This window comes from Nerophis ophidion, linkage group LG01, assembly GCF_033978795.1.
Source record: "Nerophis ophidion isolate RoL-2023_Sa linkage group LG01, RoL_Noph_v1.0, whole genome shotgun sequence".
Classification (NCBI taxonomy): domain Eukaryota; kingdom Metazoa; phylum Chordata; class Actinopteri; order Syngnathiformes; family Syngnathidae; genus Nerophis; species Nerophis ophidion.
In genome coordinates this window covers 89,364,857-89,379,407 of record NC_084611.1, presented here as the reverse complement: position 1 = coordinate 89,379,407, position 14,551 = coordinate 89,364,857, and the positions used below count along the sequence as shown (strand labels likewise).

At 35.5% G+C, this 14,551-nt stretch overlaps 1 protein-coding gene across 1 annotated transcript in view; it reads left to right on the top strand.

The window, feature by feature from the left end:
• LOC133561595 (slit homolog 1 protein-like) overlaps window positions 1-14,551 on the top strand; it is a 96,817-nt gene that overhangs the window by 41,394 nt on the left and 40,872 nt on the right. The window contains exons 10-16 of the mRNA XM_061914989.1: window positions 1,443-1,505; window positions 1,589-1,660; window positions 4,193-4,264; window positions 5,773-5,916; window positions 7,848-8,011; window positions 11,272-11,295; window positions 12,407-12,551. Of these exons, the coding sequence (XP_061770973.1) occupies window positions 1,443-1,505; window positions 1,589-1,660; window positions 4,193-4,264; window positions 5,773-5,916; window positions 7,848-8,011; window positions 11,272-11,295; window positions 12,407-12,551 (684 nt within the window). The remainder of the gene's footprint in view (window positions 1-1,442; window positions 1,506-1,588; window positions 1,661-4,192; window positions 4,265-5,772; window positions 5,917-7,847; window positions 8,012-11,271; window positions 11,296-12,406; window positions 12,552-14,551) is intronic.

Sequence of the window (14,551 nt, the reverse complement as noted above, 5' to 3'; positions counted from 1 at the left end):
TTACTTTTTATTTGTATATTTTACTTATTTATTTCATTAGGTTTACTTATTGCCTTTATGTATTTATTTCATGACTTTTTACTCTTTTTCTTTAACTATTTATGAGTTTTACTTATTTATTTAATTACTTTTTATTTATCTTTTTACTTATTTATTTCATGACGTTTTACTTATTTCCTTTGTTTATTTATCCATTTCATGACTTTTTACTCTTTCTTTAACTATTTATGAGTTTTTACTTATTTATTTAATAAATTTTTATTTATCTTTTTTACTTCTTTATTTCATGACGTTTTACTTATTTCCTTTGTTTATTTATTTATTTCATGACAATTCCCTTTTTCCTTCACTCTTTTTAGTACTTGTTTTACTAATTACACTTGTTTTTTTATTCTCGACTTTTACTAATTCGATTTATTCATTTCATGACATTTTTACTTAATTTGTTATCTCATTTATTTGTATTTTCTGTTTATTATTGTTTCTTTGTTATTCGTTTCATGACCTTTACCTTTTTAATTTTCATTTATTTCATTTGGTATTAATTTTGTGACTTTTTATATTATTTTTCATTTATTCATTTCATTACTTGTTTGTACTTTTTTCACTTTATTATTTCATGAAATATATATATATATATATATATATATATATATATATTATTGATTTCATAATCTTTTACTTATTTAACGTACTTATTTATGACCTTTTTAATAATTTATATGATGACTTTTAATTATTCATTGTGTCTATTATAAGGCTCTTTTTCTACTATGATTTATTACTCATTTATTTATTTAATGGCCTTTTTTAATATATTTTATAGATTTATTTAATGACTTTTTTACTAATTTAATTTAAAGTTTATTGAGTTGACGACTTTTTCCTTATTTTATTCCTCATGTACTTATTTCACGACCTTTTGACTTAAATCAGTGAACTTATTGATGAAAATTATTATTTGTATTTATTTCATGACTGTTAGTTAAATGTATTTACATCGCTACATTTTCTTGTAATTCAATTCGAATGTATTTATTTCATGAATTATTTATTTTTTTGTTAATTTTTTCCTATTGAATTTTTTTTTGCTTATTTAGTTGACAACTTTTTTTAACGTATTTTATTCCTGATCTATTCATTTTACGACATTTTCACTTAATCAGTGAACTTATTGATGGCCATTTTGAAAAAGTATTTCTAATTTATTTAATGGTTTTTGTTTATTTCATGTATTTATATCATGACATTTTTCTATAATTCAAATTTTTTTATTGAATTAATTACTTATTTTTAAATCAATTTTTACAAATTGTATTTCTAATTTATTTCTTGACAACTTTTTTTTATTTATTTTATTTCTATTGTATTTATTTCACTACAATTTTTCACGTACTTGTTTACGTTGCTCCGCCATCCTGTCCGTCTTTAGTCGTCTGGAGCAGAAACGGTATTAAGTCGGTACCCCCGGGGGCCTTCACCTCCTACAAGAAGCTCCGGCGCATGTAAGTCAAAAATTTTAAAAAGTATGAAAGATAATTTAAGAAGAATGAAAAACATAAAGCATTCAATTGTTTGTTTCTTTTAGAGACCTGAGCAACAACCAAATATCGGAGATGGCTCCCGATGCTTTTCAGGGCCTCAGAGCTCTCAACTCGCTGTAAGTCTGCTGCTCGTTATCCTCACCCGGTACGCTTTCCCTTAAGTCCCGCCTCCTCAGTCGGCGGTGACTTGTCATTGGTCGGTCATTTGAAGGTGCGACCAGTTTCAACTCTTTTCAGGACCAGATCACTTTAAGAAAGACGGTTGTTTCACACAAAGTAACGTCGGAATGCTAGCAATTCGATCTGATTCCGGTTCCTAGGGTGATGACTCGATTCAGAATCAGGATTCAATTCAGTTTCTGAATTCAAGCCGATTCCGACAATGTATTATTATGTGTTGTATTGAAACGTTTCAACTCCCCCTGCTAGTATTTGCTAAACTCGAACTTTGCGAATCTTTGGTCAGCTACCGATTCAATCTGATTCCGGTTCCCAAGGGTGATGATTCGATTTGGAATCGATTCCCGCAAAGTACTATTTGCTATGATAATTATAATGAAACTTTTAAAAACAGTTTACAGCCTAAACATATTTGGTTGCATGGAGATGACCTAAAAACGTTTTAAAAAGTAAAATGAAAATCTCTCTCTCTCTCTCTCTCTCTCTCTCTCTCTATACGATATTTTTAAAATATGGTTTTATTGGCGACTTGTCCATGGTGTACGCCGCCTTCTGCCCGAATGCAACTGTGATAGGCCCCCCCCCCCCCCCCCCCCCCCGCGAACGCAAAAGGGACAAGCGGTAGAAAATGGATGGATGGATGATTGATTCTTATAACATATATATATATATATATATATATATATATATATATATATATATATATATATGTATATGTATGTATATATATATATATATATATATATAAATATGTATATATATATATATATTGTATACAACATACATATGTATGTGTGTGTATATATAATGTGTGTGTGTATATATATATATATATATATATATGTATTTGTATGTATGTGTGTGTATATATATTTATTTAAAATATATATATGTATATATATATATGTGTATATATATATATATGTATATATATATATATATATATATATATATATATAGGGTGTGTGTGTATATATATATATATATTTAGATATATATTCAAATATATGTATATATATGTGTGTATATATATGAATATATATATACATTGATAAATGTGTGTATATGTGTGTTTTTTATACATATATATATATGTTTGTTTGTGTACATATGTATGTGTGTATGTATATGTTTGTATATATATATATATACATACATACATACATACATACAATATATATATATATATATATATATATATATATATATATATATATATATATATATATAGAGTATGTATATATAGATAGATAGATAGATAGATAGATAGTACTTTATTGATTCCTTCAGGAGAGTTCCTTCAGGAAAATTAAATTTCCAGCAGCAGTGTACAGAGTTGAGATCAATTTAAAGAAAAAAGTAAATAATGGGGGTTTAAATGGAAACAAAATAGAGAAATATTACAAAAGAATAAAAACAATGGGAATAACAATATAACAGTAAAATAAGAATATAACAAGACAAAGTAGGCAGTAGTGACCATGTTATGAAAACGTATTGCACTGTAAATGTTTTGCATCCCCTGTCATCCTAATACCCCCCGTCCCCCGTCCCAGAGAGGAGTTGTACAGTCTAATGGCGTGTGGGACAAAGGAGTTCTTGAGTCTATTAGTCCTGCACTTGGGATGAAGCAGTCTAGCACTGAACAGGCTCCTCTGGCTACTGATGACGCTATGCAGAGGGTGACTGGCATTGTCCAGGATACTCACTAGTCTGTCAACAGTCCTTTTCTCTGCCACCGTCACCAGTGAGTCCAGTTTCATTCCGATTGTAGAACCGGCCCGCCTGATCATATTCTCCAGTCTAGAGCTGTCCTTCTTAGATGTACTGCCCCCCCCCCCCCCCCCCCAGCACACTACTATGTAGAACAGAACACTGGCAACCGCAGACTGGTAGTACATCCACAGGAGTTTTCTACAAATGTTGAAGGAGTGCAGTCTCCTGAGGAAGTACAGCCTGCTCTGTCCTTTCTTGTACTGGTGGTCCGTGTTAACAGTCCAGTCCAGCTTATTGTCCACCCAAACCCAGAGGTACTTGAATGAGTCCACGGTCTGTACCTCAACTCCCTCGATCACAATAGGTTGTGACCGTGGACTCGACCTCCCAAAGTCAATGACCAGCTCCTTGGTCTTTGACGGATTGAGCTGCAAGACGTTCGTGTGGCACCAGACAACAAAGTCCCTCACCAGGTTCCGAAACTCCTCCTCTCTGCCGTCCCTGATGCACCCGACGATGGCTGTGTCATCCGCGTACTTCTGGATGTGACACAGGTCTGAGTTGTAGCAGAAGTCAGCGGTGTACAGGGTGAAGAGAGGATGTGTATATATATATATATATATATATATATATATATATAATAGATTTTTGAAAATGATAAATCAATTTAGAGTGGGGATGAGTGAGAATCGGGATTGGGATTTGAATCAGTGTTTGTGTGCACGGCCACTAAGCTCCCATGTGGTGTTCAGGGTCCTGTACGGCAACAAGATAACGGAGCTTCCCGCCGGCGTGCTGGACGGCCTGACCTCTCTGGAGCTGCTGTGAGTAAACGTCCTTAGTAGTATGTCAGTACCTGATGTGTGGTGTTCAGTAGTAGTATATCAGTACCTGATGTGTGGTGTTCAGTAGTAGTATATCAGTACCTGGTGTGTGGTGTTCAGTAGTAGTATATCAGTACCTGGTGTGTGGTGTTCAGTAGTAGTATATCAGTACCTGATGTGTGGTGTTCAGTAGTAGTATATCAGTACCTGATGTGTGGTGTTCAGTAGTAGTATTTCAGTACCTGATGTGTGTTTTTCAGTAGTAGTATTTCAGTACCTGATGTGTGGTGTTCAGTAGTAGTATTTCAGTAGCTGATGTGTGGTGTTCAGTAGTAGTATTTCAGTACCTGATGTGTGGTGTTCAGTAGTAGTATTTCAGTAGCTGATGTGTGGTGTTCAGTAGTAGTATTTCAGTAGCTGATGTGTGGTGTTCAGTAGTAGTATTTCAGTACCTGATGTGTGGTGTTCAGTAGTAGTATTTCAGTACCTGATGTGTGTTTTTCAGTAGTAGTATTTCAGTACCTGATGTGTGGTGTTCAGTAGTAGTATTTCAGTACCTGATGTGTGGTGTTCAGTAGTAGTATTTCAGTACCTGATGTGTGGTGTTCAGTAGTAGTATTTCAGTACCTGATGTGTGGTGTTCAGTAGTAGTATTTCAGTACCTGATGTGTGTTTTTCAGTAGTAGTATTTCAGTACCTGATGTGTGGTGTTCAGTAGTAGTATTTCAGTACCTGGTGTGTGGTGTTCAGTAGTAGTATTTCAGTACCTGATGTGTGGTGTTCAGTAGTAGTATTTCAGTACCTGATGTGTGTTTTTCAGTAGTAGTATTTCAGTACCTGATGTGTGGTGTTCAGTAGTAGTATTTCAGTAGCTGATGTGTGGTGTTCAGTAGTAGTATTTCAGTACCTGATGTGTGGTGTTCAGTAGTAGTATTTCAGTAGCTGATGTGTGGTGTTCAGTAGTAGTATTTCAGTAGCTGATGTGTGGTGTTCAGTAGTAGTATTTCAGTACCTGATGTGTGGTGTTCAGTAGTAGTATTTCAGTACCTGATGTGTGTTTTTCAGTAGTAGTATTTCAGTACCTGATGTGTGGTGTTCAGTAGTAGTATTTCAGTACCTGATGTGTGGTGTTCAGTAGTAGTATTTCAGTACCTGATGTGTGGTGTTCAGTAGTAGTATTTCAGTACCTGATGTGTGGTGTTCAGTAGTAGTATTTCAGTAGCTGATGTGTGGTGTTCAGTAGTAGTATTTCAGTAGCTGATGTGTGGTGTTCAGTAGTAGTATTTCAGTACCTGATGTGTGGTGTTCAGTAGTAGTATTTCAGTACCTGATGTGTGTTTTTCAGTAGTAGTATTTCAGTAGCTGATGTGTGGTGTTCAGTAGTAGTATATCAGTACCTGATGTGTGGTGTTCAGTAGTAGTATATCAGTACCTGATGTGTGGTGTTTAGTAGTAGTATTTCAGTACCTGATATGTCTCCCAGTCTACCTGCCTGCCTGCTCCCGCAGATTGTTGAACGCCAACAAGATCCGCTGCGTCAGGGCGTCTGCCTTCAAAGACCTGGAGAACTTGGCGCTGCTGTCGCTCTACGACAACAAGATCCAGAGCCTGGCCAAGGGAACCTTCAGCTCTCTGCACAGCATCCAGACTCTGTGAGGCTCCGCCCACTACTTTTTCAAAACAATAACTATTGATCGGTATTGTAGGTTCAAAAGTACGTAGCTAATCGGCCATTGCTGATTTTTTTATATATATTTATACATACATATATATATATTTATATACATACAGACACACACACATATACAGTTTTTTTATTTTATTAATGTTTTATGTTTCATTCATTTGTGCGACATTTGTGCAGCAAAGTTGTCTTTTTGTCCCCCCCTGACTATAATTTGTATGTTATTGACGTTTTATTATTTAAAATCAGCTCCACTCACCTCGTCCAAATTTCCCAAAACCTTTGTGCTAGTTTGTTATGCTATTTTTTTAAATCGTTTTTGTTTTTACTAACTATTATTGTATTTATGTTATTAACTCTTATTGTTTTTATGTTACTATTATAGTTTTTATGTTACAAACCATTATAGTTGCTATTTTATTAACTGATATCGTTTTTATTTTATTAACTATTATTGTTTTTATTGCATTAACTATTACAGTTTTTGTGCTACTATTATTGTTTTTATGTTACTATTATAGTAATTATGTTACTGTTATTGTTTTTATTTTATTAACTATTATTGCTTTAATGTTATTATGGTTAAAATTTGATTAACTATTATTGTTTTTATGTTATTAGCTGTTATATTTTGCATTTTAATAACTATTGTATTTTTTATGTTACCATTATAGTTTTTATTTTCATAAGTATTATTGTTATGATATTATTATAGTTTTATTTTACAAACTATAATTGCTTTTATGTTACTAACTATTATTTATGTTATTATCTATTGTTGTTTTATAGTTGTTTTTATGCTATTATTATACTATTACATATCTATTATAATATTTATTTAATTAACTATTATTGTTTTGTGCCACTATTATTGTTTTTATTTTATTAACTATTGTTTTAATGTTATAATAGTTAACATTTCATTAACTATTATTTTTTTATGTTATTAACTGTTATATTTTGTATTTTAATAACCATTTTAGTTTTTATGTTACAATTATAGTTTTTATTTTAATAACTAGTATTGTTATGTTATTGTAATAGTTTTTATTTTTCAAACTATTATTGTTTTTATGTTACTAACTGTTATTATATTTATGTTATTATTGACTATTGTTGTTTTATTGTTGTTTTTATGTTATTATTATATATCTATCATAATAATCGTTTCAAGGAACTATTATTGTTTTTGTGCTACTATTACTGTTTTTATTTTATTAGCTATTATTGTTTTAATGTTACTATTCTAGTTTTTATGTTACTGTTATAGTTTTTATTTTATTACTTATTATTGTTTTAATGCAATTATAGTTAACATTTGATTAACTATTATTGTTGTTATGTTATTAACTGTTATATTTTGTATATTAATAAATATTATAGTTTTTATGTTACTATTTTAGTTTTTATTTAAAAACTATTATTGTTATGTTATTATTATTGCTTTTATGTTACTAACTATTATAGCTTTTATTTGATTAACTATTATTGTTTTTATGTTATTATAATTTTATTTGATTAACTATTATTGTTTTCATGTTACTATTTCAGTTTTTATTTTAGTAACTATTATTGTGTTAATGTTATTGTTTTACATTTAGTTTGCTAAGTGTTATTGTTTTCATGTTATGAACTTTAGCATTATACAAAGCTGCATAGCATCACTCGTCAGAAAATATATTTTAGCATAACTTAAAAAAAGGTTTTGGCACAAACAAAAATGTTTACAGCAAATGTTATTTGAAGATTTTCCAACTTCACACACAAGTGGAGCCATGATTAGTGATCAGAATCGACCGATCAAACTCATGGACGATGGGAGTCGGCGGCACAAAAGTGGGAGGGGCACATTGATCGTAGCGAGCATCAGGTGTGACTCACCTTGTGCTTTCCCATCAGCCACCTGGCCCAGAACCCCTTCGTGTGCGACTGCAACGTCAAGTGGCTCGCAGACTTCCTGCGATCCAACCCCATCGAGACCAGCGGGGCCCGCTGTGCCAGCCCTCGCCGCCTAGCCAACAAACGCATCGCGCAGATCAAAAGCAGCAAGTTCCGATGCTCGGGTCAGTGTGTGTGTGTGTGTGTATGTGTGTGTGTGTGTGTGTGGGTGTCTGACGGGTTGTTGGGACATTATTCACAATTACCTCTCACACACACTACTGAAACACTTTCACTCAGCCAACTAAAAAAAAGATTCTCTCACACACATGAATAAAACACTCTCAGTTTTGGTAATGGGTTTGAGAGAATTTCAGTATTGTGTACAAGAGGATATCACTAATGTGTGGGAGAGAAAAAAAAACAGTAGTGTGTGAGAGGATTTCAGCAATGTGTATGAGCGAAAAAAATAACAGTCCTGTATATGAGAGGATTTCAGTAATGTGTGTGTGAGGATTTCAGTAGTGTGTGTGAGAGGATTTCAGTAGTGTTAATGAAAAACAATTCATTAGTGTGTATGAGAGGATTTCAGTAGTGTGTGGTAGAGGATATCAGTAATGTGTGGGAGAGAAAAAACAAGTAGTGTGTGTGAGAGGATTTCAGTAGTGTGTATGAAAAACAATTCATTAGTGTGTATGAGAGGATTTCAGTAATGTGTGTGTGAGGATTTGAGTAGTGTGTGGTAGAAAATATCAGTAATGTGTGGGGGAGAAAAAAACAGTAGTGTGTATGAGAGGATTTCAGAAATGTGTATGAGCGGAAAAAAACAAACAGTATTGTATATGAGAGGATTTCAGTAATGTGTGTGTGAGGATTTCAGTAGTGTGTGGTAGAGGATATCAGTAATGTGTGGGAGGGAAAAACTAGTAGTGTGTATGAGAGGATCTCAGCAACATGTATGAGCGAAAAAAACAAGTCAGTAGTGTATATGAGAGGATTTCAGTAATGTGTGTGTGAGGATTTCAGTAGTGTGTGTGAGAGGATTTCAGTAGTGTGTATGAAAAACCATTCATTAGTGTGTATGAGAGAATTTCAGTAATGTGTGTGTGAGGATTTCAGTAGTGTGTGTGAGAGGATTTCAGTAGTGTGTATGAAAAACCATTCATTAGTGTGTATGAGAGAATTTCAGTAATGTGTGTGTGAGGATTTGAGTAACGTGTGGGAGAGAAAAAAAACAGTAGTGTGTATGAGAGGATTTCAGAAATGTGTATGAGCGGGGGGAAAAAACAGTAGTGTATATGAGAGGATTTCAGTAATGTGTGTGGTAGAGGATATCAGTAATATGTGGGAGAGAAAAAACAGTAGTGTGTATGAGAGGATTTCAGTAACGTGTATGAGCAAAAAAAAAAAAGTCGGTAGTGTATATGAGAGGATTTCAGTAATGTGTGTGTGAGGATTTCAGTAGTGTGTGTGAGAGGATTTCAGTAGTGTTAATGAAAAACAAATCATTAGTGTGTATGAGAGCATTTCAGTAGTGTGTGGTAGAGGATATCAGTAATGTGTGGGAGAGAAAAAACAAGTAGTGTGTGTGAGAGGATTTCAGTATTGTGTATGAAAAACAATTCATTAGTGTGTATGAGAGGATTTCAGTAATGTGTGTGTGTGAGGATTTGAGTAACGTGTGGTAGAAGATATCAGTAATGTGTGGGAGAGGAAAAAAACAGTAGTGTGTATGAGAGGATTTCAGAAATGTGTATGAGTGAGAGAAAAAAAACAGTAGTGTATATGAGAGGATTTCAGTAATGTGTGTGTGAGGATTTCAGTAGTGTGTGGTAGAGGATATCAGTAATGTGTGGGAGGGAAAAACTAGTAGTGCGTATGAGAGGATTTCAGCAACATGTATGAGCGAAAAAAACAAGTCAGTAGTGTATATGAGAGGATTTCAGTAATGTGTGTGTGAGGATTTCAGTAGTGTGTGTGAGAGGATTTCAGTAGTGTGTATGAAAAACCATTCATTAGTGTGTATGAGAGAATTTCAGTAATGTGTGTGTGAGGATTTGAGTAACGTGTGGGAGAGAAAAAAAACAGTAGTGTGTATGAGAGGATTTCAGTAATGTGTGTGGTAGAGGATATCAGTAATATGTGGGAGAGAAAACACAGTAGTGTGTATGAGAGGATTTCAGCAACGTGTATGAGCGAAAAAAACAAGTCAGTAGTGTATATGAGAGGATTTCAGTAATGTGTGTGTGAGGATTTCAGTAGTGTGTGTGAGAGGATTTCAGTAGTGTGTATGAAAAACAATTAATTAGTGTGTATGACAGGGTTTCAGTAGTGTGTGTGTGAGATAATTTCAGTGTTGTGTACGAAACGATTTCAGTAGTGTTTGAGACGATTTCAGGTGTGTGTGAGAGGATTTCAGTAGCGTGAAGGACAGAAACAGATTTGAGTAGTCTGTATGAGAGAATTCCAGTAGTTTTTTAAATGATTTCAGTAGTGTGTATGAGAGGATTTCAAAAGTCTTTTTAAGACGATTTCAGCCGTGTAAATGAGAGAAAACATTTCAGTAGTGTGCCTGAGAGTTCATTAGTGTGTATGAGAGGAGTGCAGAAGTGTATGTGTGTGTGAGAGGATTGCAGTCATGTGAGAGGATGTCAGTTGTGTATATAAGATGATTTCAGTAGTGTGTATGAGAGAAAACATTTCAGTAGTGTGTATGAGAGTTCAGTAGTATGCATGAAAAGCAATTTATTAGTGTGTATGAGAGGATTTCAGTACTGTGTGTGAGAGGATTTCAGAAGTGTGTAAGAGGTTGTAATTAGTGTGTGTGATAATTTCAGTGGTGTGTATGACATGATTTCAGTAGTGTTTGAGAGGATTTCAGATGTGTGTGTGTGAGAGGATTTCAGTAGCGTGTATAAGGAAACGATTAGAGTAGTCTGTATGAGAGGATTATAGTCGTGTTTTTGAGATGATTTCAGTAGTGTGTATGAGAGGAGTGCTGAAGTGTGTATGAGATGATTTCAGCCATGTGAGAGGATGTCAGTTGTGTGTATGAGATGATTTCAATCAGGTTTATGAGAGAAAATATTTCAGTAGTGTGCATGAGAGTTCTGTAGTGTGTATGAGAGGAGTTGAGAAGTGTGTGTGTCAGAGGATTTCAGTAGTGTGAAAGGATGCCAGTTGTGTGTATGAGGTGATTTCAATAGTGTTTATGAGAGAAAAACATTTCAGTAGTATGTTTAAGAGGATTTCAGTTATGCGTATGAGAGGATTTCAGTAGTGTATGTGAAAGGTCATTCTGAATAACATTCCTATCGGCCCCTCGTGTGTGTGTGTGTGTGTGTGTGTGTGTGTGTGTGTGTGTGTGTGTGTGTGTGTGTGTGTGTTCGTGTTCATTTCCACTTTTCCAAACTAACTTTTCTTTCTTTGGTTTCCTCTTTGCTAGCCAAGGAGCAGTACTACATCCCAGGTGAGTGTCACTCTGACGTCACTCTGATGGTCAAAAGGTAGATATGGCCCCCTGGTGGTCATTTATAGGACTGCAGGTCCACAACCACACCATTTTTTCTTCGCTTCTTTCAATATTTTGTTGTATCTATTGACGTGAAAACACAAAGTTACTGCTCAACCTGCACTCTTCTACTCGTTATTTTGGACTCGCGATCAGAGGAATAGAACGTTGAGTTATGTCATGAGAAGCTGTGAAACGTGTGTGTGTGTGTGTGTGTGTGTGTGTGTGTGTGTGTGTGTGTGTGTGTGTGTTCTGGCAATGCTGACTTAATGGGGACCTCGCTCTGTTTACACACTTTTAGGGGACTTCGGACGGTATGGGGACCAAAAAAAAAAACAGGTCCCTCAAAGGGAAACCTTTTTAAATGATAGTCAGATCCATTCTGAAGATGCCTAAGTGATTTTTAAGCTTTGGCCCACAAAACATGTTTACTGGTTGGTTGGAGTGTGAGACATTTGCACAGCAGCCCCCTCATTGGGCTGTAGCTTGTACTGCACTTGCTGCTCTGCTCACACTTCTTCCGTGTATAGTTAATCACTTCCACCTGTCCTATAAGAGGACAGCTGTAGTGCTGTATTCTGAGGACCATGTCATATTTAATTTTAACTTTTTTTTTTTTAATGGTCCTCAGTATTCCCGTACAAATTTGTGTGAATTATGCACACTAATTTAAACTTGGTCCCCATGAACCTTCCATCCATCCATTTTCTACCGCTTATTCCCTTTTGGGGTCGCGGGGAGCGCTGGGGCCTATCTCAGCTACAATCGGGCGGAAGGCGGGGTACACCCTGGACAAGTCGCCACCTCATCGCAGCCCCATGAACCTTATTAACTCTTTTTCCCCAGGGTCCCCAGTAAGTCTGAACAGCACATTACTTCATCAATCCAGAGGTTTAAAGACGTGTATGAGCTAAATGAGCAGTGGACATTTTACCGCATTTTTTTTTTTATGCCTCCACAACCTGTAGAGAGGGCGGTCCCCACAAGTTCTGAACAAAAACCCTGGTCCCCCATTCCAAATGATAACCAGTGTGTGTGTGTGTATATGTGTGTGTGTGTGTACCGCCAGGTGCGGAGGACCGCCGCCTGAGCTCGGACTGCAACAGCAAGCCGGTGTGTCCCAACAAGTGCCGCTGCGAGGCCAACGTGGTGGACTGCTCCAACCTGAGACTCACCAAGTTCCCAGAACATCTGCCCCCCTCCACAGAGGAAGTGTAGGACACACACACACACACACACACACACACACACACACACACACACACACACACACACACACACACACACACACACAAGTTCAACATTTTTTCAACATCTGACACTGGCCAGACCTTGGTACAATAATTCATGAAGTCGGATTATCGTTCATTAAGAATGAACAAAAGTTTTCCTAATTACAACATAAATTAACTGTTTTCCGACTATGGATGGCTACCATTTACTTTAGAACCCATACGGTACCAATTTCGGTTACCTGGGAATCACTACCGGTACTCAATGGTACCAATTTTTGGTACTTTTGTGTGTGTTAAAAATATTCAATGTTTCTGATAATAAAATTGCTACATTTAAAAGTGAGCCGATTATGACAACTACTGTCCTGTTGTTACATCTTGTTTTACTTATCACATTTCCGAGTCTCATTTGCAAGGACGACCCTAAGTTGCAATGACAGCTGCAAGGCCAAGACGTTGGATGGCAGTAGTGTATAGTTTTTTGTTTTTTGTAGCGCCCTAGAACGTGTTAATACTGTAAGTGTTGTACTTGTTACACACCAGATGTTTGATCGTAACGTGCATCGTGGTTGTGGGTTTCATTGACACTTTTGTAGGTGTCAATGAATAACACCCTGAGTTGCAATTTTTAATGCCGACAAAGAAATTGATTTGAAAAACACAGCAACGTAAGTAAAGTGCTCCACTTTTCCAAAAATGTGCCAGCTTGATGCTATTTAACATTGGATTTGCCATAGACAGGCTATTATTAGTATTAGCTATTTTCCACGGTGATTTCAACACCTCTGAATTTGCTCGTGAAAACCACAACGCAGATGAACATTACAATCAAACAGCTGGCGTGTAATAATAAAGGCAATGCTTACAGCGTGGACACTTTGTAGAGCACAACATGACACATTCTTCTTCATGGAAATAGCAACTTAAATGTAAAAATAAAGCAACACTATTGTCAGTTTAAGCTCATGTTCCAATGTTTTGTTAAAACAATGGCATTTTGTTACCAAAGAATTAACTTTTATTACACATGCTACTGATTAGCATTAGCGATTTTCCACGGCGATTTCAGCACCTCCAGATTTGCTCGTGAAAACTACAACTCAGATGAACGTTACAATCAAACAGCTGGCATGTAACAATAAGCGATATACTTGCAGCGCAAACACTTTGTAGGGTGCAACATGATCAATTCCGCTTCATGGAATTAGCTACTTAAATTTAAAAATAAAGCAACGCTCTCGTCAGTTTCAGCTCGTGTTTTAACGTTATGTTAAAAAATGGCATTTTGTTAGCAAACCATTTACTTTTACTACACATGCTACTGATTAGCATTAGCGATTTTCCATGGCGGTTTTATCACTTCCGAATTTACTTATGAAAACCACAACTCAGATGAATGTTACAATCAAACAGCTGGTGTGTAATAATAAGCACAATACTTACAGTGCAAACACTTTGCAGGGCGCAACATGACACATTCCGTTTCATGAAAATAGCTACTTAAACGTAAAAATGAAGCAACGCTCTCGTCAGTTTCAGCTCATGTTTTAATGTCATGTTAAAAAAATGTCATTTCGTTGGCAAACAATTCACTTTTATTACACATGCTACTGATTAGCATTAGCGATTTTCCATGGCAATTTCAACACCTCCGGATTTGCTCGTGAAAACCACAACCCAGATGAACGTTACAATCAAACAGCTGCCGTGTAACAATAAGCGATATACTTGCAGCGCAAACACTTTGTAGGGTACAACATGATCAATTCCGCTTCATGGAATTAGCTAGTTAAATGTAAAAATAAAGCAACACAATTATCATGTTCAGCTCGTGTTTTACGTTATGTTAAAAAATGGCATTTTTTTATAAGCAAACAATTCACTTTTATTACACATGCTACTGATTAGCATTAGCCATTTTCCATGGCGGTTTCAACACCTCCGGATTTCCTCGTGAAAACCACAACTCAGATGAACAT